This window comes from Centropristis striata, chromosome 14 (assembly GCF_030273125.1).
Source record: "Centropristis striata isolate RG_2023a ecotype Rhode Island chromosome 14, C.striata_1.0, whole genome shotgun sequence".
NCBI lineage: Eukaryota > Metazoa > Chordata > Actinopteri > Perciformes > Serranidae > Centropristis > Centropristis striata.
This window is the reverse complement of record NC_081530.1, coordinates 14,994,968-15,021,757: the sequence shown is the minus strand read 5'-3', so window position 1 is coordinate 15,021,757 and position 26,790 is coordinate 14,994,968. Positions and strand designations below refer to the sequence as shown.

The 26,790-nt window shown below is 40.0% G+C and overlaps 1 protein-coding gene across 1 annotated transcript in view; it reads right to left on the bottom strand.

Moving 5' to 3' along the window:
* The window catches only part of kcnh8 (potassium voltage-gated channel, subfamily H (eag-related), member 8), a 57,426-nt gene extending 31,318 nt beyond the window's left edge, over positions 1-26,108 (bottom strand). Inside the window, exons 1-3 of the mRNA XM_059350711.1 lie at positions 25,971-26,108; positions 8,041-8,274; positions 2,624-2,755 (exon numbers count right to left, since the gene is read on the bottom strand). Of these exons, the coding sequence (XP_059206694.1) occupies positions 2,624-2,755; positions 8,041-8,274; positions 25,971-26,046 (442 nt within the window). The 5' untranslated portion in view covers positions 26,047-26,108. The remainder of the gene's footprint in view (positions 1-2,623; positions 2,756-8,040; positions 8,275-25,970) is intronic.
* Between the last annotated feature and the right edge of the window lie 682 nt (positions 26,109-26,790).

Sequence of the window (26,790 nt, the reverse complement as noted above, 5' to 3'; positions counted from 1 at the left end):
GACCGTAGGGACCGTGTTCTTTTCTTTGAAGGCCTCATCTTTTCATTTTCTGTAAACAGTACAATGATGTGCTTTACCAAAAAGCTCTACTTTGGTCTTATCTGTCCACAGGACGTTCTCCCAGAATGACAAACAAAAGCAATAAACATGTGAACACCAAAGCATTTGTAATTGCAACAATTGTCTGGGAGAAGCGGTGCATTATCTGGCAGAAGTGCAGGGGTGCCAATATTTTTGGCCATGACTGTATAATGCTACAATGCATGATCATATTAAACATGGCACAACAACTGTTCAGAACTCTGTTTTCAACTATGTTTCCGCTCTAACTGACATCAGCTTGTGACAGATTTCTATAAATGTTCATCTGTCCCAGGCATTACATCAAAAACACTCATACATGCTAATATCAGGCTAAGCTGTAATCTTAAAATGGTTGTAAATTGTGACAGAATCTCAGAACACATTCCTGCTAGAAGATGTTAACCTGTACAGTCATTTCTCTAGCTACAATGTTGGACGATACAGAGACAAAGATGCAAAAATGCTGACCAATCAGAGCAGACTGAGCTTCAGGTGGGAGGCTTAAAAAGAAAGGCTCTAAAACAGGGTGTCTGCAAAACTTCTATAGGATCATAAGTGATGAATGAGAGGGATCACGTTTGTTTTGGTCTATACGTTTTCTTTTAGGACTATCCTGCATATCAAACTTGTGAAGCATGTAAACATGTTCCAGTAGAAACCCAAAATACTGATATGAACCTTAAAATGAGCATAATAGGTCCCCTTTAATGATTGTCTTTCTGTCCCTAATCATTAATAAAATTATTTTCTACGCACTTTTTTAACTTTGGTGTTATACAAGCCAAGTTTACTTACCAACTCTTCTGCACTGGCTTAAACAAACAAAAACAAGCACATCCCTCCCCATAGCCACAGAACAGCATGACAATGCAAATGAATTGTGAGATTCACAGGCATATTCTCATTTAAACTAGCTTGTCAGACCCAAACCCATTATTGTGAGGCATTCGTCTCTGTCCAAAGGCATGCTGCGTCAGCCTCTTTTTTTTCTCTATGAAAAGCATTTCATTATGTGAGCAAAAATAACTTGTGCTTTCAGCTTCCTGTTCTCCCTTATTTACAGTAATGAGAGTAATTAGGCAAATCCAGTGGAGGCAGGCCTGAGATGAGAAAAGTCAGGTTTGCTGACTTCACAGACACACACACACACACATATACAGTTGAAACCAGAAGTTTAAATACACTACATAAAAAGAGACATATGCTTTTTTTTCACTTTTCCTGTTTTAGGTCCGTTAGGATTACCAAAATTTTTTCTATTTGCTAAATGCCAGAATAACGAGAGACAATTTTTTATTACTTTCTTCAAAGTCAGAAGTTTACATACACTAACATTATTATGCCTTGAAACAATTTGGGAAAGGCCAGATGATGCTGTCATGTCTTTGGAAGCTTCTGATAGGTTTATTGACAACATTGAGTTAATTGGAGACACACCTGTGGATGTATTTTAAGACACACCTGAAACACACTGCTTCTTTGTGTGACATCATGGGAAAGTCAAAAGAAATCAACCAAGATATCAGGAAAAGAATTGTGGATTTGCACAAGTCTGGTTCATCCTTGGGTGCAATTTCCAGATGCCTGAAGGTGCCACATTCATCTGTTCAAATAATTATACCCAAGTCTTAACACCATGGGAATGTCCAGCCATCATACAGCTCAGGAAGGAGACGGGCTCTGTGTCCCAGAGATGAACGTGCTTTGGTCCAAAATGTGCATATCAACCCAAGAACAAAAGCAAAAGACCTTGTGAAGATGCTGGCTGAAGCTGGTAAAAGTGTGTTATTATCCACAGTGAAACGAGTACTGTAGCGACATGGGCTGAAAGGCCACTCTGCCAGGAAGAAGCCATTACTCCAAAAGAGTTTAGATGTTGCCCTGAAGGTAAACTTTTGAGGAAATTGATTTTTGGGGAAGAATTTGCAACTTTGCTGCCTTAGTTACTCTATTTTATTAACAATGATCAATTTAATTAAAATATTGTAGGGGCAAGCATGAGGTGAGGTGCTAACAAAGACATCAGAGCCCTCAGTATGTCTGTCAATGCTGCAGCTTTATCCTTAGAGAAAAAATGAGGTTTCACAAATATTAACGTGGATATCACAAAGGTGTGTTTTATGATCTAATTGAGCTATTTTTGACATTGCCAACAATTACTTCAACACTTATGTACAAAATATATCACATCAGTCTAGGCTTTCGAGACATTTCAATGTGGAAATGTTACATATTATACCTTTGAAAGCAACAGTGAAGTAATGGCATGGTGATTTTACCCCCTTTTGTTGGAGATAACTAATTTAAACTAATGGCAAGATACAGATATATTACATTAGATGCTGAAAATTGTCTATAAAAGCAAACACCATGTCAGCAATTTTGTTTTGCAATTGCTTCAACATGATAAAATAAAAAACACATGCTAAACAAAGAATTAACTATTGAGAGCTTTATGTAATGAGTAGATATTTCCCTCTCTTGTCTTGGAACCATTAGTGCCATTGAAGAGCACCAACACATCTACACACACACTGACCTTCCTTCTTGTCCTCTTGGATGGCTTTGGCTTTAGTGTCGGTGGTGTCTTTAAATGAAGCCAGAAAGAGCACCACATCTCCCTTCTCGTTCTTAATTGGCACAATGTCCAGCAGGCACCAGAACAGCACAGCTGAAAAAGAAAAAACACTCCTATTAACACTTTTATACACACTATCTCTGATTATACTCACAATGGATTTACAATGTGTGTGTGTGTGTGTGGAGCAACAGTTTCACAGATCCCCAGACTTATTAGTAAGCCTATCTACAGTTGAAAGTCCCTGGGGAGAAGCAGAGCCTTTAAATAGACCAAGTCGCTGTTCCCCAGGCACAGCAAGCGATGAACCCATCTCTGAGGTCCCATCTCCTGCTAAATAGATTGCTTTTCAGAGGAACTGCAGGTCAGCATGTGTGTTTCTGCACCAGTGTTAGTGTGCGTGTGCTCATTACAGCATCAGTTTGATTCCTCAAAATGAAGTGAGAAGAAACTTTTTTTTGGTATTGAAAATGCCCAAGTGTTATATAATTTTGTAAACAGGCGTGCGCTCACTTTTTACAGTAAGTTTGTAATACTTAAAGCTGTTGAAATCAATATTTTATTAATTAAATTCCTAAATAACTGTTTATGGGAAAGCGGCTGCTTGTAACAAGCCCCCCAGATACTAAACACTAAACACTGCAGTTCACCTCGGCTGTACAGAGCATTTTCTTAATTTGAGCTCTCCTTAACCTTGTTTCCACTGCCTTTTAAATGAAAGCTGATGAACATAATGGAGCATCTAGCAGCTAAAGAGTTGCATATTCTTTTCAGGAGTCGGTTGAGAACAAAACCAAGCGAAAAGGATCGTGAACATTAAAGTGTAGGAGGTAAACAGTTAATAGGCAACTATGCTGACCAGACTGTTCTCCCCCAAGATTTGCTTGCTTTCACAGTGTACACCGGTCATACACAACCACAGATCCATGTGAGTGTGTAAAATATAAATAAACTGGATTGCTATATTGTCTTTGTACGAACAAACGGCAGACTTTTACCCAAGAGAACGGGTTTGTGTCCCGTGTGAAGACAAGAGTTAATTACTTTTACGTAGTTTACAATGTTTATGTAGCTTACGTGGCTCACGGTTTACCTCACTTCTGGCATTTCCGTACATTTATTTACTGTTTAAACGGTCTTCCATAACTCCTAACCAGAAAGGTTTTTGCCCTAAACCTAGGTCAGTGGTTTTGTAGCCTTAATTCACCAAAACTGCAGCCTTTTTTGTGATGTGTGTGCTATATTTAAAATAAGCCGCATTACTACAATCCGCTTATTTTGACAAACGATCATATGTGTCGTTATGGGAGGTATTGACAAGCGGTCTATTCTGTCGTTCAGGTTGGAGATCTTATTGGATGTTGCTAACACGTCTCCATATATACTTTACAAGGTGATAACACATTAATAGTATAATGCCCAAGTGGCCAAAAATCAATTAATGGTGTAAGTTATCCAATTAATTCAAAAGTAAGTCAAACTAAATCTCACTTGTTGGATGGTTTAGGGAATTCGGTGCAGATAATTATGATCTCCAGAGGATGATGCCTGGTAATAGTGCCACTGAAACTAATGTCTGATTTTCATACAGAGGATACAACTTTTCAGTCACTATGGCCTGCCTTCTGGCACCAACTCTGAATTTCTTTGAGGATATTCTTTTAAGAAGAACACATTTATGTTGAGCATTAGAGCATCTCAGGGGTTTTAGCCTTGTCAATGTTAATTAATTAATCACATTAAATTCAGTCTAATCCGCATCATGCTGTGGCATATGCACGACAGGGTCACTGGTATATTTCTTTCCTACTAATTTTAAAAGGTGTAGGGGTATTTTTCATGTTTGATAATTAATTAATTAATTCCTTATTTCAAGGTCAACTAGTAGTTTTTGTCATGAATACTTGTTATGCAGCACATAGTTTTAAACCTTCAAAGCAGCCTTCATGGTCTACCTCTCGTTTAGTCACTAGAAATGAAGTGCTGATTAAGAGGGATTTCCCACGGAGTTCCCTCCCATCACTCCCACTCACTAAGTCTTCCTTGCCTAGTGATGACTCAATCACACTGTTTTTGTCTCCGCGTGTGTATGTGTGTGTGAATATCTGCATGCCTGCGAGACACGGCAGCACTATCAAGCACACAGCGAGAGAAAGAGCGTTCCTGATTGCGAGCACGCAGCTTCCTCTTTTCTCAGGCTGACAGACGGAGGACAAACCGAGTCAATCAGCTACGTTTACTTTCAGGACTCCGCTGTGACAGACAGAAAGAGGGGGGTGAGGCAGGGAGAGAAAGAAAAGTAAGATAAGCACGGGCGACAGACAGACAAACTGGCACAAACAGTAGAGGTGGCTGAAAAGAGAGAGATGGGGGAGATGAAAGGTTAAGGAAAGAGGAAAGTTAAAGGAGAACAGAAGGGAAACGATCTGTGGGGGGATGAGAGAAGAGACAACAAAGCAAGAGACAGAGTGGCGTAGACAGTCACATCTGTGGTGGTATTAGCAAAGCTGCTTCTGTGCAAACTCCACTGAGTCATCTACAAAATCTGCTTCATAAATCAAAGAAAAAGTATAGGGAAGTGACGTGCATATACCATGATACCTGCAGGAGAGAGTAGAGCAAGAAGAAGCTCTATTGGACGTTTTCCTGCACAGATGGAGCTCTCTAGCCTGATAGGTCCACTATATGTCAGGATTCCTTGGACAATCAGTGTTGTCTCCCCCTACCAGTCAAGTATGACAGTTCTGAACTTTGTTTTTGTTTATACTGCCACATATTTAGTGAAGTACCAGGGGTCTCACCCATGTCCTTGTTTGGTACTTCCTGCCTTTGATTTTTTTCTACCATTGTCTCTCATTTGTACCAATCAGTTTGAGTATTTAAACCCTGTCTTTTCAGTTGAGTTTGTCAGATCGTTACAGTGTGTACCGTATGTTGCCTGAAATCCACCCAAAAGAGACTAGTACTTAGTTTAACTTTATACACTGCAAAAAAAGAAAAGTTGGGTGAACTCAAAATTTCAAGGCAACAAACTTCGGTAAAATTTTAAGTTGGACAATTCAACTAAATATTTTAAGTTTTGTTTTTGAGGTTGCTCAACTCTGAATTCTGATTTTTGTCAACTCAACTGTAAGTTGTACTAACTTATAATTTTACATTGTAATAACTTTTAATCCTTACTTCTGCTAACTTCTGCAATGTGCTGAATTGGCACGATTGTAACGCCGCTATGAAATGTCAGCTAATGTTGCGACCACAATTTTGAGTTAGCATTGATACGCTAATGGCTACTCTTTTAGCTGTAACAAGCAGCGCCGCTAGCATCAGTTAGCCGCTAGCATCAGTTAGCCGCTAGCATCAGTTAGCCGCTAGCTTTCGCTAATGAATTTCACCACTTTCCCGCATTTCACAAAAAATAAAAAAGAGTTAGCAGAACTATTGTCCCTTGTTGTGAACCCCAACTTAAAGATATAAGTAACAACAACTCACCAACTTGTGTTTGAGCAGACAACTGGCTTCCTTTGTTGTGCTAACTTACATTATTGCCCTAAATGTCAATAATTTATATTTCCAAGTTTTACCAACTTAAATCACTGTTTTAGGCCAAAAATTACAAGTTGGCTTTTTTGCAGTGTATTGGAGAGATTTAAGAAAGTTTTTTTTCGGTGTTGAATCCTGCTTGTTTTTAAAAAAAAGTTATCAGCCTGTCGTGTCTGGATTTTCTGCCTGTTAAAGAACCCTGCCTGTACCTGGCCTGCTGGACTGTCATTGAATAAAATCCAGTCGATGCAGGTTTTCAGATCTGCTCTTGATTCCCCACCTGAGATCTGACACTATATGCCTGTTAATAGCTGTTAGAGAAACAACTGACCCATCAGAGCTTACAGTTTTTCTTGTTTGCTAACATGCATTGGTCAAAACTGAAGTTGGAAAAACTATTCACGCTGTCAGCGAAACAGAAGTGAATCACTTTTCCCTTGCTTTCAAGAAATCCCATACAGTACTTGCTTTGCATTAGCAACCCATGCATATGCTTTTAATCAAAATGCATTTCAACACATTTTCCAAAATCCATTAATTATTTCCTCATTCCTGCTCATCCACCTGCAGGATGCTCTATATCTGAAGTTGTATGTACTTTACAATTTTAGAAATTTTGCATTTTTAGTCTCATTACCAAAGAAACAATAGTGGTAGGTATGGAATGATTTACATTAATGAAAAGTGGTAACAGAAAAATTACGATAAGCATGGATGAATAGGAGCAGTGGCTTAAAAAAGACCAGGTGTGCTGGAATTGCAATTGTTAAAATTTAAATTTTTCTGAGCAATTCTTCTCTGTTTTGGCTCAACAACTGAGATTGAAAGGTCAAAAATGTCAAGTACCAACGTTTGTGTTAAATTATCAAAAGCTCCAGAAAGCCAACTAAATGGAACTTGTAGTTAGACTTTTCCATCAACATGTTTCTACTATGAGGAATGAGCTTTCAGTCTTGCTCCTTACACTTGTGTGGTGTCAGCGGGAATGAGAAAGCTCACAGTGCTGATACTGTATAACAAATAACAGATTTCTCTTGATTTGTGACAGAGCAATTGTAGATAAATTCCCCCTCAAACACAAATGCTGCCAGGCTTGAATAAAAAAAAAGATATGTAGATTCAAACAACTGAATGCACTGCAAGAATATGAAACATAAAAGTAAAGAAAACTCTGCAATATACATGCTCGGGCAACATGTCACCATCCCACATCACAGCAAGCATGTATCCACTGATGCCGAGATGTGCTCATTATTTTCAACTCCATTTTGTTCACTGGCCAGCTGGCTAATCAACGAGGCACACACCAAACCATACCGCACCACGACGAGCTGCTGGGCTCAGTGTAATCGAAGGAGACAGGGTTAAGGAGTCAATAGCTGACAGCTATGAAAATTTAATGTGTCTCAGCGTTAAATAATAACTGGAGGACTTATGTGACTGATTGCTTAGTTTAATCACCTTTTAATGAGAATCAGCCAATAAAAAAAGTTAGATATCCATTATTCCAGCCATTACTTCATGGTTCCATGTGTCCATCTATGGCAATTTAAATGTGGCTTCTTCAGAAATAGCCACAGAGAACTGCCATCCATTAATGGAATTGCAGGCAAAGTCCAACATGGTAATCAGTCTGTCTGTGCGCTCTCTAATGGCTTTCTGTGCTTGCCTTGGTTCCAACACTTAATTGGTAAATGGTTGGAAAAAGTGTATAGTCTTTGTTTTATGGTAAAGTGACTTGTTTCAAGCACAAAATAGCAGCAGAATCATTAAAAAAAAGGATGCAACGATGATCCAACAGCTTGACGAACACACAAACTGGGCTTTCCATTGCTTACCTGTCTTTTTGTAGAACATGATATCATCTTTAAACTCCTCCCGCTTCTCCAGGGCATCGTCAATGCTGAGGATGATGCTTTCGCTGGTCTCCGGCCCGTACAGGAACTTACAGGTGCAGCTCTTCTGCATGACCTCCGCCCGGGAGAAGCCTGTAAGCTCACAGAAGCCATCAGAGCAGTAGACGATGGGAAAGCCCTTCGACACCTGTGCGTTAGCCAGGATGAAGTTGCTGTCTGCGGGAGAAAATGGAGAAAGAGGCAAGTTGAGAATAGGACAAGGAGTTGAGGTAATTACATTATTATTGAGGTTCTTTGGGGTTGGAGTTTCTTGCTGATCCAGACTGGATCTGGATGTCTTTTGTGTCTCAAGAGTTTAGCAATGAGGAATAATGAGCAGTGAGTTTAGCTCAGCTTCTCATAAATGAGAGGAAATACACAGTTAAACTTCCCTGTTTAAGATATTTTCACACTGAATGCAGTGACATAAAAGAAAATATCTTCCAATGTGTTTTTCTGACTCTAGGCAAGAAGGAAAGATAGTGCAACTCCCTACAGACCAAACTATAGTTTTAAACTCTTCATTATTTTGCTCCTTCAAGAATCCCTGGAGGTTCCACTACTAATCCCCGAGACAACAACAGATCCACAGCACTGCAAATATCTGGCAAAGTATAAATATAATTAATTAACATTTCTAATATAATTAACATTACCGAGAGAGGTTGTGTTTTTAACTTCAATTGACTAAGCATAAAACCTGCTATAATTTTGTTTTGGTCACTTGGGAACAGCACAACAAGCTCTAGATGCAACTTTGACATGATCTTAGCTGAACATTTTAGCTAATTGGTTCATTTTTTCACATCCAACAGATATGAAGCAAAAGTAATAATTAAGAAAGAGTCTTGTTTCTGGTCACCTGAGAAACATAAACCCAATTTTTACTCTCTTTTAGCTCTGCTTTTGGTCTCCAACAACTCCAGAGAAAAAACATCTGGCTCTTCTACTAAATGCTAAATACTAGCAAACTTTGTTTGTCTTTGATATGGTGTGTTCAAATGTAACATGAAGCTATGGTGACAGACATCCCGAAAAATTCAGGACAGTCCTGAATTAAAAGTAGACATCCCCAAACCAGAATCCTGTCCCGCCCTGAAAATAAGATGAAATATTAATTGTTGCGTAACCCTATTTTTGTCACCTATATGAATTATGGTGCATGTAGTTTTTTTGTAATGTACAACAGTTCTGCATTAACAGATAGCTGTTTTTGAAATAAAACATTGAAGTGTTTTACTGTTACTATTTGTTGACAATAAATGTAATATACTGCAGGCCACGCCCACCGTTGCTGTGTGCAACTCCAACTCCAACTGTTCTGAATTTCACCCATTCTCATCTGGTCACCCGAAGCAAAGTACATTTTTTGCCTTGAGTCTGACTGTTGGACCACTTTGGGATCTCTTTGCTGGTATGGATACCTTTCCTCTATCAACCATTTAATTGCAAAAACTGATCAAAAGTATGCCGAAATAACTGGATCATGATGCCCATTTGTAAAAAGTCTGAATTCATGCTTTGTCAGGTCTGTCCGCAAGACGATAAGCAATAATGTTTCTTCTCTGATCAAAGTTCGGATCATTATGCTGCGTATACATGTCATTCGTCTCTGTGCTTGACTTTGTATGTAACTTCGCTGCATGAAAAGTTTGCTTTGCCTTTGGTATGAAAACATCATTAGTGCTTAGCAGGCAGTGTACAGTGGGTTTATTAGAGCTTTTTCCAGGAAACAGCTGCATGCGGCAATATGGCTGAAAAGTAAGAGAGGTGAGAGTTAACCGAACCGTAAATTTGCAGGCCATGGAATCAAAAGAAAAACACTAAGACAAAGAGCAAAGATGATTGTTAATTCTCTTTGGGTTGGTCAGTGTGAGAGACACTTTATACTGTATGATGCCATTTGTATCTAAAAGCAGCTTTAATGTATCTTACAGCGATACATGAATGTAGTTGCTGACTGAAATTTCACTTGCTCATCTAGGTTGTTGCATGGCCAATCCCTGCTCTCTCAGCTCCCACCAACCACTTTTGAAACTTCAGTTAATAGAAATGGACAGAAATTCAACTGGTCAAGGGGTGCCTCTCTGCCTGTTTTACTGAATCGCTCTCACTAGCCACTGGGACTAAAATGCGACTTTTATCACACCAACACGCAGGCTGATATGACCCTAGGCTCAGGTAGATGAAGGCCTGTGTGGGCCGAAACAAGAAGGTCATTTACTTCAATAAATGACTGATTTATCTCTGAGCAATGAAATCATACTCTTGCAGCTCATTCCCTCGTATCAAGAAGCTGACCACAAATTCATAATGCTGTCAGAGAATAGCAGTGAAGAGAGGTTAAGGATACATTTGTGTAAAGAAAAGAATGAGAGAAAAAAATGCATGAGTGGAGAATCAGTGGGGAATGTGCTGGAGAGATGACAGAGAAAACTGAATCACATAAGTGCTGAAGTCAATCACAATTAATTAGACTATTTGTGTCCAGCTCTAAATAGGTAGTTTGAAGTGGACCAGCTGTTTCTACCTGAATTCATTTATTAGGACACACAAACACATCCACCCATCCACACAAACAAACACCCACAGTGCCAGTGGAGCACAGAATGGTGCTGAGCTGTGCAACAGTACAATGTCCATTAAGCGAGACAGTGGACTATTATGGCTTGGCAGATTCTAAAATGTAAATGATGTGTGTATTTGTGTGTGCACCTGCTCAAGCTAGCCCCAAAGGTGCACAATAAGATGCAGCACACACATATATTTAAAGGCACATGCAGCATTAATAAATTAGTCCCCATGCATTTAGAGACATTAGTGTAATCGCAGTAAATAAATGAGTTACACACAAACACACATTAGGCCACACACTCCTATACAGAAACACAAAGCGACGTGAGCTTGTTTATAATCATTGCTTGAGACATCCTGCAAAGCGACTTGTTTCAATTACATTTCATTACAAAAATCAATTTTCTGCATCAATAATTCTTTTTTCCACAAACCCCAATGTTTAATTGTTTTATGTTGTACGTCAGGCTTTGTTGAAGGAAACCACCTTAGATTTGAACAGGGAATACAGTGGTAGAGAACAAAACCCTTGTATGCGTCCCTCAAGAGGAATGAGCAACATGTTCCTTCTTATAATCCCATTCAGCGCTCAACAATTGCTTCTGTACGCTTACTGGCACAAAAAAATGTGATTCATGTCACTTTCAGGAAAAGAAATCACTGTGAGATAATGCAAGATTGAATAAAGGGTATTCTGCGTTATTAAAGCTTTCTTTCATCATGTCTGTTACTTATATTTAGCACAGAATCTGCTCAGATCTAGGAACATACTCTACATGTTTGTTTAGAGTGTCAACAAACCCCATTAATGAACCAAAAATAACAATACATTAGGGCTTCTCTCAATAATTCCTGCCTGTCTGTGTCTCTCAGCCTCAAGCCCATTTGTTCTAAAGGTATAAATCTTTAAAATGGCTCATAAATATATAATTTAATTACATAAAAATGCTGAATCATTTCCTAATGCAGTAGAGCACTGTGGTTTTTAGCAAATGTTATTCAAACAGGTGTTCTTCTTGACGTGGTCTTTTATTAATTTATTTTCAACTTCTATAGACCAAAATATTAGATATGTATTAAAATATTTGTACCATCTCAATAGAGAATAACCATAAACTTATGCAATTAGACTGTGCAATATCAAAGAGATAAAGCCTAATTTAAAGTGCATACACACACACACACACACACACACACACACACACACACACACACACACACATCTGAATAACCTTCCACAAACCCTCAACAGAGTGCCACTGACCGAACTTTAAGAATCCCTGCTCTAGTGAGAATGACAGCGAATGTGAGTTTGACTGAAAATAAGCTACAGTGCCCATGTTCATCATCATGAAAGAACATGTCCCTCAGTGCAAAGGTGTGGTTTACGTGTTTTTAATTTTTGGAAAACAATAGTGATCTGTGGGACAGAAAAAAAACGAATCGTCTTTGGCTACACAAAGATATTTGTTAGTAGGATAAATGTCTTTTCTTGAGATTATTTTGAGACTATTATAAAGAAAGTATCATTCATTAAAGGGTAAGACCAATTTATACCACTGTATTATGATTTAATGCTTGTAATAATCCCTGCACAAGGAAACTGTGTGCAACTGTGATGGATATTTCCAATGGACAGTTGGGTAATTATTTTACAGTCCCCCTCCATTTTCTCTTCTAAATAATTTGGCTACCCTGGAGGCCTGAATGCCTCATCACTCATGTTTCTTGTCTCCTTCTGCACATCTCAGCAGGTTACTTGGTTAGTGCAATTTTACAATCATTAGCAGCAAGGACGATGACAGAACTATGAACCTAAGAAGAGCCCAGTTGTAAGAAACTAGGCTAAAGTTGGAATCACAGTCAACACAGATGAAATGCTGTGACAGTGATGCCATTCATGAAAGGAAAAACACAACAAGAGTGTGATGTCAGCAGTAATACTCTGACTGCGTGGCCCAGACAGATGGTCAGAGCAGGTCTCAGCGTTGGGACCGGCTGTCAGGCTCGAGGCCCCTCAGGCTCGGGGTAAGCAAGAAGGAAACAGACAGGACTGCTGGCCTCTCAGGGACCCGGAGCAAAGGCCTGCAACCTGTCTGGTGGCAGCTCCCCAGAGCAAGACAGGATGGTGTTATGGTGTTGACAGGAGACACATGTTTACAGAGAAAAACACACTATACTGTGTTTGACAGTGGATTACTTTGGTTGGATGGAACTGACAGATGTGCTATATGTTGCTTGACGGAGCAGCATGCATAAGTGTGAGAGACTAGATGTGAGATGTGTTAAAACTAAGTTGTTCTTTCTCAGTCTTCTGTACAGGAAAATATGTTTTTTGCAGTTACAACAGCTTGTTTGCAACCATGTGACGATTATGACACTCAAAATTCAGATGAAGGGCAGGAAGTTATACTGGGAGTCCATATGCTGTGCAAATTGGACATAGAGTAAAGTGATTACATAACAAGATGGATGCACGCAGCAGGTATCATCAGGAAACTGAAACTCATAGGGGATTTGAGGCATACAAAGTGATGAAACGCAGGTTCTCCCACACCTTGACAGATTATGACTGGTGTGGGCATAATTCTTACTGTACATCGAGTCAGATGAAAGCCTGCAGGAGTCTAGATGACTATGCAACTATTTTAGGTGGGGCTGGGTCAGCAACCTCAGAACCAAGCACATCACCCCTACCCTGATCAACCTTCACTGGCTCCCAGTTAAATCAAGCATCCAATACAAACTCCTCCCCCTGACCTACAAATCCCTCCATGCCTTCGCCCCTCCATATCTCACTGACCTCCTCCACCCCTACACAACATCCTGTAACCTGAGGTCCTCTGAAACAGGCCTGCTCATCACCCCCGCACCAATCTAAAACCATTCGGGTTCGTGCCTTCAGCTCCACAGCCCCCACCCTCTGGAACTCTCTCCTGGCTGAAACCCAAAATGCTACCTCCTTCGACATTTTCAAAAAACTTTTCAAGCATCATCTCTTCACAAAGGCTTTTGGACTCACCTAACCCTCAAGCTGTCATCAGTGACCATTTGTTGCTTTCATCTTGGGTTTCTTGAAAGGCACTATATAAATTTAAGCTATGATTATAATTATTATAATTGTTAATTTTAATAATAATAAATGACCGTCGTCTTGTTTTCGATGAGGTGAGTTCATGTGCATGAGATTTACTGTCTTTCCATATTGATATTTCAACTCCAATATATACACGGATGAAGCACTGGCACTAGACCAACTAATGTTAACTATGTTCTACCTAAACCCATACCAGAGGTCTTGTGAAACACTGGTGAAAACCTGTGTAAAAAATGGAAAAGTCTGATAAAGTACATTGTAATTGCATGGCAATACCAACTCAAAACAGTTTAACGCAATGCTTCAACTTGACGTTAGTGAACTCCGCTCCTCCAGAGGTAAAAGTAACCCTTGTTTTTCATGATTTGATTGATTGTAACAGCCATAAACAACACAAACAGTAGGCATATGTCCAGTGGTTGGTGCCTCAAGTTTCCTGGCTTCCACCTGGAAAGCTAAAACATGGACTATAATGTATATCGTAGAGTGGTGGAAAGTAACAAGTACATTTATTCAAGTACTGTACTTAAGTGCAAGTTTGAGGTACTTGTACTTTACTTGAGTATTTCCATTTTATGTAACTTTTGACTTCTACTCCACTAAATTTTAAGGCAATGTTGTACTTTTTACTCCACTACATTTAGCTGCCAGCTTTAGTTACTTTTCAGGTCGAGATTTAACATAAAACATGATCAATTTAAAATTACTTTTTTTTTTTTTATTAAATCTTATAACAGTACATTTAGTAGCTAAATGAGCCCTGTGTTTTCAAAATTAAAACACTGCTTACAGAAATGCATCAATACAAATAATGTAATAAAATATTTAGAATACATAAAACAATCTGAGTGGGTCCATTCTGCATAACAAGCGCTTTTACTTTTGATAGTTTAAGTACACTTTGATGCTGATACTTTTGTACTTTTACTGAAGTAAGTTTTGAATGCAAGACTTTTACTGGAGTCATTTCACAGTGTGGCATTAGTATTTTTACTTAAGTAAGGGATCTGAATACTTTTCCCACCACTGATAGTTGATACTTTGCCTGTTTAGAGCCTGTTGGGTTGTTATGTTCAAAACAATCAAGAATTTTAAGGATGATCAGTATGACCATTAGTTTTTTCTATATCCTTAAAAAAATAACACATACAGATTTTCTTTTTACTTTCACTTCAGCTGCTTTTTATTTTGTCATACATGTTCAATATTGTAAATAAATTATTACATTTACAAGTTTCCAGGAGCTTAATTAATTCTTTGCATTATCATTTATTTATGATTTAATAAGCTCAGTCTCAGCTTCTATTGTAGGTTGTCACATGTTTTGATTGGTTCTCAACCTTTATACTACATTTTTTCTTTTTTCCACCAAAGTCTGTAGTCCTTACTTTGCTCTACCTTTTATTTCTCCTCCACCCTCCTGCTGTCCTATTTTCCATGGCTCCTTCCGCCTTCCCTGCCTCCTTTGCTAATGCACCAGCCTCTCGCTCCCCCTCGTCCCCCCAGCCTCTATTATTCCTACCTTTGCTCCCTTCTTTCTTTCCCTGCCCAATTCCCCTTTTCTCTCAATCACTCACACTGTCCTTTACTCTATCCTTCCTTCCCCTCCTCCCCAATCAACCTTCGCTCCTTCCTTCCCTCCCAGCTGTTCTATATGTCCCTCCTACTGTTTTGGATCTCTCCACCTAATTACTCTTCATCTCCTCTCTACCCTTGGAATTCCACCAGACTATCCCTCTTCTCCCCGATCCATTTATTTCCTTCACTCTTTGCACATATGCACCTCTTTCCCCACCACCTCTACAAGAGCATCATCCATCTACTTTGGCTATCTTTCTTCTGCACTCAAAGCTCTGCTCAAGAAAAAGTCTGAATCATCTCTCCTTCTGAGTCCTTTTCAGATATCTCACCATCTACCACTTAACCATCTCCCCTTTGTCTCTTTTCTTTTTTTTACTCTGGCTTCTCTCTCCTCTGTCTCAACCTCTTCATTTCTCAACTATATCTCTCTCCATCCTGATTTTTTTTTTTGGCTAATTGCTCTGGTGTAGGAGCCCATAGATCATCTCCCCTCATGCTCACACTATTGCATGACAGCTGCTGGAGAAACCCCACAGGGACACGAGAGGAGGAATGGAGAGGGAAATACGGAGGAAAAAGAAAAAGAGAGGGAGGGCAGAGAAGGAAAGAGGGCAGGGAGAGAAGAAAGAGAGCAAGAAAGAGGAAGAGAAAGATAGTTATCTGAGACTTCTTATGCAATAAAAATCAATTGAAGTGCTTTGTAATTGTTGGTGAATGAGTGGTTGGTAAAAAAATGTGCAAGCTATTAATAAAAGATAATTTCAAGCGTAATTATACCATTTAAACCCCAACAAAAGACAGCTGTTTCCTCCTGCTAAAATGCATTCCTTTTACATGTTGTGTTTGAACAGCATTAGGCGTTTGGCCAGGCACTTACATAAAGTGACAAATGTTCATGTTTTTCTGACTTGTGAGCCATTGTGATCAAATAATGAATGAAGCAAACGCAGCATTGGCATTGTAATAACATTACAGTTTGCCATCCATCCCCCCAAACCCTACCCTCTGCAGACTTTGTCACCCTTTATAGTATGGAACATGACTTCTTCCTCTGATCTAGTCATAATTATTAGAGCCACTAGAAGTTGTTGCCTTACAATAAATGTAAATATGGGTCCTAATGCTTTTTTCCCCTGCACAAGCGACCTATGAGATGTATTTTAAGATTAAGATTAAGATTAAGATGAATTGCGTTTTATTAATCCCACAATTGGGAAATTCAACCTCTGCATTTAACCCATCCTTTTTTACACACAAGTGAACACACCATGCAAGGAGCAGTGGGCAGCACATTACTGCATCCGGGGAGCTGTGCAGGGGGGTTAGGTGCCTTGCTCAAGGGCACTTGAGTCCTTGACCTGTCAGTACTGGGATTCGAACCGGCGACGCTCCAGTTACAAGCCCGATTCATCTAGTGCCACCACCAGGTCAAACCTCTCACTTATAAGATAAATATATCCATATCTGTTAGAGATTGGTTTCCTGATATCATACAGAATAGTCAAGTTGCACTCCATTTCCATCTTCAGTGTGATATTGACTCTACTTAACCGATTTCCATGGGGGAGGAGGATTACATTTTCCTAGCCAATCACTAGAGACCAACGTATTCGCCAGAATTTAATTTCAAATTAGATAGACATTTATGCATAGTCAGGGTCATCCCTATTGGGAGAGGAAGGCATTATGGTTTAAATAAGGCTATTTAAATGTTGGTACTGGGGAGTTGATGCACCTCAAAAATGATCTGCTAACATACACACAGTATCTGTCACAACAAGTCAAAAAGACTTTTACATTACGGACCTGGGAGTTGTAAGTACATGGTGTGGTCACTATATAAAATTGGATTCAATTTGACAACACTTGACACAGTGTTAGTGCCGTCCATGGTGCTAATTGGCTGTTAGTATGTCCCGCCACGGCACTCAATTCTTTTTTTAAGATATTTTTTTTATTGAGAATGAGTGGGACAGAGTGGAAGACATGCGGGAAAGAGTCGGATTCGAACCCAGGCCACCCATCCACCCATGTATGAGGACAAGACCTCTATGAAATGCACTCTACCAGGTGTGCCACTGGTGCGCCCCCATCGCACCCCATCAACCGATTTTCAACCAAGAAATTAATTCCGTGTTATGATGCTAGACAAAGCAGTCAGCTTCGGGGAAGGACTGGATTCAAAGGTCTGGATCCAGGAAAATGGATTGTCTTAAATTTGTGTACGAAAGATCATGGTTGGGCTACAAAGTGGTGTAGTGGTTAGCACTCTCACCTCACAGCAAGAGGGTCCTAGCTCTTCTGTGTGGAGTTTGCATGTTCTCCAATTGATTGGAAAATTTCAGTTTCTCCAATATTTTAGTTTCTGACCGAATACCTACATAACAATGCCATCTCATCAGCCTCAGCTATACTTTGTGTTTAATGCTAAATGGCACACACACAGATATGTTGAGGCAGCCTGTTGCTTCAGTGTGAGTACAGTATGTTGGCATACTGACATTTGCATTTTATTCAAAGCAAATCTGCCTCACAGAGCTGCAGAATCTGTCATCCCAGCAACTGGGGGGGTGTTAGAAATAATCTGTTATTCTGTCTCTGTTTTCTGTCTCTGTGCATGGGGATCACTATCTCATTGACTAGGTCACTATCTATGCGTGCGTAATTCACTAACTGTGTGTGTGCCCTCTCTCTATGCATTTATAGATTAATCATGTAAGATGCTTTTGATACAATGATCATGTGCTAATATTGTTTTTAAACTATTATTACGCTAGATACATCAAAACTAAATACATTTATTCCAATTTCTTGAACTTAGTAAGATTCTAGCATCACAAAAACATATATTTTATGTGAACATTGCAAAATCTGTGTTCCCACCAATATCTCTGCAAGTCAAACAAGGCAGGAGGTTGTGTTGAATGTTTTGGGAACAGGTCAGGTCACGGACATGATGTGCTGAGAAGAAAGATAACGGTCTTCTCTGCTTGGTAACATGGCGTGTCCTGATATTGATTAAAACTGACGAATCAACAGTTCGAGAGGGACCCACCTTCTGGAGAGTTCTACCGACATCCTCAGTAAACATTGTACCTCCATAAACTGACCAGCCTAATGTGATGTCAGGGATGTGTAGATTGAACCCAGAGACTCTGTAACTGTACATTTCTTGACGTATTGTAATAAAATGATGTTAAACTGAGAACTTGGATGTCTCCTGCTCATCATTCCCCATCAAACGATCTGCGCAGAGAAATTGGTGAGAGGATTTACTGTTGGAGTCAGATAATTTTAATTTTCCTCAATGCATTTCTCAATAGGTGCCACATCAAAAAACACACGGAAAATAAAGACAAAAAGCCTGTTATGTGGTTTAGGTTGGAGGACTTGTTGGAGTTTACTTTATCAGCAGGTCAGTTCACCAACAACTAGGTAGGTCAGAGGAAAAATCTGAGGCACACTGCACCATCAGGTACATTCCTCCACTAGTTTCACAAACAGATGGAATAGTGGGGGGAGTGGGTGAGTGTGTGCTACCTTGTCCACACACTGCTTTGTCCCAGATTTGTGGTTTTAAACACACTCACAAATGCTCCGTTTGCACATTCACCAACTCCTAGACGGCCCCGGGACACCGCCGAGAGTAACCCCTGAGCTATTTGCAGCACAACAACTCACATGATGGGTGAGCAAGCTAAGGGAGCAATAGAGACATAGAAAGAGAGAAGAGAGAGAGGGAAGCAAAAGCCTACAGAGAGACACAGCGGGGGGGTATGGGTGGCAATGCTGGAGAGAAAGTGAAAGGAGGGGAGTTGTGGGGGCAGGTAAGGGGAAGAGAAGGGGAGTCTGAGAAATATACCGAGGCAGGCAGATGAGGGACGGACGGGGGAGAGGGTGATGTGTAAAGTTGAAAGTAAGTGAGATGGAATCATGAGTGGGGGAATGATGAAAGATGGAGATAGAGGGAGGTGAAAATTGGCGGGTAAGTGGAGAGATGGATGGAAAGACCTCCTCACCTCTTTGCCAGAATGCATTCCAGCCTCTCAGAAACCGCAACAAAGCAGTCATATAAACCACAAAAAAGTCACTCCAGAGTTGCCATAGGAACCACTGACACACCATAGCAACCAAGGTTACAACTCTACAGTTTGTCTTGTGCACTGAATCTAGTCAGCACATGGCATTACAAGATTAATTTCACACAAAACAAAGTCCCTGTAGGTATCTATTATTTACATTTTGTGTTGAAGTCAGAGCATAGACACACACATACAGGACATGCATGCACACACAGCACTGGTAATCCTCTCACACCATATAACTGTAGAGAGAAAATCATTAGACAAATCCACAACGCTTTAATCACTTCTCTTTTTTATCATATAGTCCTCCAGGCTCTTCCCCTTGAAACATTACACCAGTCATTACATTCCTGTAATTCACAAGCCCGCCTCTCTGCTCCTACCTCTCTTTCTCAGTATATTTCTCGCCCTCCATTGTCTGACACCCTCCTCTAAATTTCTGTCACAGCACCTCTCTCTGTCTCACCAAACCCATTCCTGTCATTTGAAAAATTAATTGATTCTAAAAATGGCCGACTTGGCCACGACTTGTGCTGATGAAACCCGTTTGTCGATCGTTTTGGACAGTCCATTAGAGACGCTGATTAGGAGAGGAATCTCGCCAATTAGGCGGTTTAACAAGGCAGAGCGTCCAAGGTAACGGAAACGGGAACTTGTACTGAAGTCCTAGAAGTTTGGTGGAACAGACAAGGTACTCGGGCCCTTTAAGTGCACACTAATAACCACGTCTAGTGACCTTATAGCGAGGACAGCCACTGCCTGCTGAGACTGCACTGAGGATGGTGGCTGTATTCTCTTCACAGAATACTTTTTGAAAGCCCTGTTAAAGTCAGTGGATACTGATGGATTGCTATTCATGCAAAACACAAATCACACAATCACTCACATTTTCTACACTAAGACAATGCCTTCAGCTATGTTGGTTTACTTTGAGTGATTAAGTAGATGTTGAGGATCTTGTTACTTTTAATAGGACATGTAATTAATGATGCTGTCAGAAAAAGCCGTTTTCTGATTAATACAAGTTTAAACATGTTGTCTTGAGGCATAGTGTTCTTTAAGTGTATACACTGGAGCAGCAGGCTGTTATTTTCAACAACAAAAAAACAACAACAGACCATTTTACAATGGGATCACACCATCCACCACGCCAAACTGGGCCAGCAGCATAAAGGGACAATGGCCAATGAGCACATCTACCTTAGAACTTAGCCTTCATTTTGATCTTAACTTTAGGTAAAAACTAAACCAGCATCGCTGTCATGGCTGGTAAAGAAAAACTCCAGTAAAGCCACTATATTCCAGTTCCATGTCCAGAAACAAGCGACAGATTAGCAGCTATGTCTGTATGGTGAAGCATTTAACTGAAGCCCCAGATATTTTTCTCCACCATCTTAAAAGGTGACTTTGTGGAATCTAAAACAAAAACATTTGTCAAGATATTTGTCAGGTCCCCCAAACCACAGCCAATGTCAATTTTGTGTATACAGCCTTTTGCATTGCCCCCTGGTGTTTGAAAAAAAACAAACAATAAATCAAGTTTTAAATAATAATGAGAAATAACAGTAATTATTAATTAATTCATTATCCTTAACCGCTTATCCATCACAGGGAGCTGGAGCCGATCCCAGCTGACATTGGGCGAGAGGTGGGGTGCACCAGACTATCACAGGGCTGACACATAGAGACAGACAATCACACTCTCATTCACACCTACGGGCATTTAGAGTCACCAATTTAACCTAAGTGCATGTTTTTTGACTGTGGGAGGAAGCTGGAGTACCTGGGGCGAACCCACGCTGACAAGGAGAGAACATGCAAACTCCACACAGAAGTCCAGAGAGGCAACCCTCTTGCTGTGGGGCAAGAGTGCTAACCACTACACCGCCGTGTAGCCATAGAATAATTAGAATTTATAAAATAAATAATCATTCATTGTACAAATATGTCTTTCTAAAAAAAATACATTGTGTCTTTGTCCGGTTCATTTGCAAGCCAGCCTTCCACCTGCTGGGTAGCTGGTGGTGAGTTAGTTAGCAGAAATGTCACGCAAAAGTGCCAAAAACTACAATTCCTTGATTTGCCACTTGAGTCTGGCTCCAGAAGAGAGTCAATCCCCATAGACCCACATGTTCAAATGCCCAACTTTACAGCAGAAATAAACATGTTTACAGCCTGGAACAAAAAAAACAATTTTGGTCTCTATAGCTAATTTCCTTGTTCATCATGAATATTTCTATTAATAACCAATTTCACTAAATCTAAAAGTTATGGCTAATTAAGCACCTCTGTATTCCACACTGTTCACTAGGATACGGCACAGCTCCATCCTTTCTGTTTATTTTTACCCTGAAATAAAACAGTATCAATATTAAGTGGGCTTTGGAGAAAATGGGAACAGCAGTGCCAATCCACTGGCAGTAAGTGAGGGCCCCTCTGCACCCTGCAGCACTACAGTCAATGATGATTGATTACTCCCTCACAGTCTCATAACTGCACTCATTACTTCTTTCACAGTCATTTTCTAGCCGTGGACAACATTAGACCCGCCGTCTCACAAGTTGGCATAAGCTGATTGTAAAATAACAACATACTAAGTGTCTATTAAGGGAAATTAAAGAGTTGCTGATGTTTTTTGACAGTGTATGACATATGTAATCCCAGCAAACAACCCAGGTAATCTCTAATTTAACAAACCTTGTGGAAGCATATGTGCGTCAGCATGTGGTCTGTGGTCTTTCATAGTCACTAATTAGCTCCCTGGGTCTTCCTGCAGGTCATAAGGTTGCTGGTGAGACTGAGCCACAGGGACAGCAACAAAATATCCCCTGTCCTCTCCTAGACAGCAGGATCTGATAGTGACAGCTTCTTCTGTTGTGTGCGATACTCAGATGAGTTCTTAAACACTCACCTGGCACCGAGCGGTAGTAATGATGTGGGATCTCACAGCACTTTTTTTACAGCTTAATTAGATGTGCTGCATTTAAAGAAAGTTAGTCAGTGGAGAGGGAACTTGTGCTTTACTACCCTTATGCTCAAAGTTAGAAGCAGCCGAACACACACACACACACAAAGAGCTACACACTCTCACACACACATAAAGTTCTGTGACACAAGCTAGCAAAGTGCTGAAGTCCTGCACACTTTTCTCTTCCTCCTGTGTCTTCTTCTTTCTTTATATACATATAGATCCCCACCTCCCCTCCCTTTTCCCCTCTCTTTCATTCACATACACACTTAAACATACCGACTCAACACGCAGCTGTTCCAAGTCTTGGCATCAGTGATCGTGACAGTAATTACCTGCCTAGTGGAGGTGGAACTAGTGTGTGCTGAGAGCTAGAAAATAGCAATCTGGAAGAGTGGTGCAGGATGGGGAGCGTGCAGCACACACTGGGAGGCTTTACACAGCCCTCTGGTACAACTTAACCACCAATCCGTCTGCTTAATTTGGCACAAAGACAGCCAACAGTTCATATAGCCCCTATGAAGGCCACCATTGGCTGACAGAAAGTCAAGTTAGGAAGTTTCTGAACTGGTGATGAAACTGCAGTCAGTTCAGAAGTTCAGTTTGCTATCCAGAGGAACATATGGATGCATTTTAAGTGTATGTTGTAAAAAAACAAACATTCTAAGCTACTTTATACTTTTATTCCACTATATTTCAGAGGGAAATACTGTACTCTTTGCTCCACTGCATTTATTTGGCACTTATGGTTAATTTTAAATGAATGACATGATATGCTTAAATTATATGATGCCGTACTATACAACTAATACAAAGTATGAACATTAAGATGCTCTTTTATGTATTCATTATTGATTAAAAAAAATGTATAATATAATACACGACAAAAATATAAGACTATGGAATTGAATTGGGATTTTTTACTTTTGTTAATTTGTTAATATGTTTTTATTTTCTATAATGTTATTTTTATTTTTATTTTTTAACAATTAATGGACCAAACTGTTCATCTACAAAATAATCAATAATGAAAATAATCATTAGTTGCAGTTAAATGTACATATGCTTCAAATGACTATACTAATGTCTACAGTGTGTGACTGTAACACTGCTCTAGTGATGGACAGCTGGTAAGATTAGTCACCTGGATGCCATACTGTTATAGTGAGGACAGAAGGTGTCACAGCACTCTCACACAGAGCAGAGCCACAGACAGATCCAGTTATTTCAGTTACACTGCAGGCAAACAGGGACACATCGATTCTTACACAGTGATCAGAGGTGTTTGTGTCATTCAACCTGTAAGTCGACAAAACACACAGTGAAACACCTGAACACTGTTGGTCTTTTGAAAAGTTGTGAATTGCTCTGACCTGACCTTTTTAAATGAGCAAGCTTTTATTTGTTGTCTTCTCACAGCTTTAGTTTAATTTTTTTCTGAAAGTTTTCAGTTATTACCTGTCCCTGGAACCACTAGGTTAAACCTGAGTCACCTCGAATAAAATAAGTGTGAACAAGGATAAAAATATCTTGCTTTGTAAGCACTGAATACATTTAATCCATTTTAAAAGGTCAACTGTAAACGTAAAAATAAACTACGAGTACAATTCAAGTTAAAGACTTGCCTACTTTCACTTTTACCCATTTATCATATACTGCTTTGAGGTGCGACCTGCCCGCCTGAACTTTAAATGACGTCAAAGGGGATCACATAGCAGTGAACCCAGCACTTCCCTTATATTTGCTCCGGGCCAGGCCATCAGACCCAATTTGTCCAGTCAAGCTCCGCTGCCTCCAGTCTGCCCCATCTTGCAGTTTAAATCCAACGTTAATTTCCTCTACTTCGCAGCTCAAGGACAATCCATTTGTGCTGTACAGTACCACTCCAATTCCCTTGTGTTAGAAAAGAGCTCCTGCCCAGGCAGCTGAATGTTTGTTGCCACTCGACATATAGCCTGCTCTTACTCATACAGTGGTGCTCAACCTGCAGATATGGGGACTGAAATAAGGATGGATGTCTGTGGTTAATGTGGTGCTTCTCTGAGTGCTATGAACACACCAGACAAAATGTCCTAAAGAGTAGAGTATGAGTGGGGTCAGGTGGTGAGTTTGGGCTGGATGTCTATAACTAATGTCTACGATAAGGATTTTAAGAATAAGTGGAAAGTTTTAATATAACACTGACAAAAGTGTGTTTAAAGAGTTTTAAGAGACGAATAGATCCTCAACAGTTTATACATGAAGCTGCAACTGTTAGTTGCTTAGCTTATCAACAAAAATGAATCTGCAGCTATTTTGATAATCAATGCCAAAAATGCACAGGTTTCTGCTCCACAAAATGTGGAGAATGTCAATTTGCGTAGCTTATCATTGTCTTAGACTATAATTCAGTATCTTTATAGGTTTTGGACTGTTGGTTGAACAAAACTAAACATTTGGAAACATTGAACTGGTCTGTTCTATTTCCTTTCCAGACCAACCTAATAAAGGACGTATTGACAAAGATATTCTATTTCCTTTCCAGACCAACCTAATAAAAGATGTATTGACAAAGATACAGCAAGCCTTAATACATTAACTAACTATCTTAAGTAGAAAGAAGAGCAAAGACAAACCAAGTAAACTCTTGACAAAGGACATGCCTATGGGTGTGCATAGCCCCAAGCAAGCAAGAGGAACGAAGATGCAACCGTTAAAAGCCTGAACATGAGTTGAAACTGAGCAGCCACAGACAGGCCTGCTCTCTTTAAGAAAACGTGTAGCAAACGTCAGCTGCAAAACACTGCTTATCTCCAAGAATCCTCCAAGAAAAATGATCATTATGGGGGGGAGAGAAAAAAGAAGACTGTTAAAATAGGAGTTGAAGCTAAAGTTGTCGTTTAGAAATGCCTCAGTGTGTGTGCCTCAGCCTGGGGAAAGACGCCGACCAATTAATTTTGATAAATGCGACTGCTGGTCTCAGACCGGCGGGAGGAAGCTCGCACTCGCTGCAGGACATGTCGGGCCAAAGAGCACGGATAATAAAGGTTAACTTCACAGAGGGGATAAAACGTGGGGACAATTTAGAAAAGTTGAATTAATTAAGGCGTTTGCAAAAATATGTGCATCAAATATATGACACACAGGCTGCAACTTGTGGACAAGTTGTCCCAGTGTGTTGTGTGGAGCTCGGAGGCTGCGTGAGCGCCCAGTTAACCCTTTGTCGCTGTCTGTGGTGCTGATCTTTCAGCACTGCGGACAGCGACAGCCTCAGCCTGGTAATTGCTGTTGTGGGAGCGTCTCCAGGCTTTTCTTTTCTGAAACATTTTTGATTGATGTTTAAGTCTATCTCAGCAAAAACAGCAAGCCTGAGATAACTGATATCCTGATGTTAACATTTAATTGAAAAAGCTATTTGCATTAAGTATAATCATATGATCTTTTTTAGATTTTCTGCAGGCTTTTAATCTACTAGCAAATGTGATGTTTTGTCAACGCCCTGAGGTTGCAAGCAGGTGAAACTTGCACCCAAAAGCTACAACAGCTCCTATAAAGGTGTGTTTAAAAAAATAATTAAAAGCAAACTTACGAGTGCCATCAAACCGTGTAGCTATAGTGTCCAGAAACGTGTTCTGCGGCGCTAATAATCCCTTCATCACAGGCATTTTCCCTGCTTAATATCGAAGTCCCCATCAAAGTTAGTGAAGAGAAGGCGCAAGTCGTCCAAATGTGTGAGGCGCTCCCATTTAAGCCGCGGAACCCATATGAACAAGGCGCTATCCGGTCAACTCAGCACAATGCGATCCCCCCTAGTTGGTGGAGAGAGTGCACGAGATGCGCGCGCACCCGCACCCGCGAGTCTGGCGATTCAGTTGCGTGTGTAAATGACAAGAGAGGCTGAAGCCCCACAGGTGCAGTTCAGGTAACGGCCGTGAGAGAGTGAGCCTGCCTGTCAGCGATACCATTATTATGCCGTTGGATTCAATGATCATCTCTCCACAGCGCGCAATGCTGCGAGACATCGATCACTCCAAACAACAACAACTGGGATCATATGGGGGAGTTTCTCAGCGTGGAGACACGGTGACATCATCAGTCACAAACACAACTTTTATTTACAGTTTGTTTTAGATATTTTCTTTCTCTAGCCTTTTTGAAAAGTCAGCTTTCTTTCATAAATGGTCATGGAGTTATGTTTGTCCAATTACACAATAGAACAATGGAAGAATTTCTCAATCGATGGACATCCCATTAAAGGCAATGCACATGAAATATTGTTTTTATATATCACCGTTACCTCTGACCCTCATAATATAGTGCAATTAATTCATAAAATTGGTTAATTAGCAAATACAAAACGTGAAAATAGAAAACAAAAGTTGTTGTTTTTTATCCACACATTATGCAAA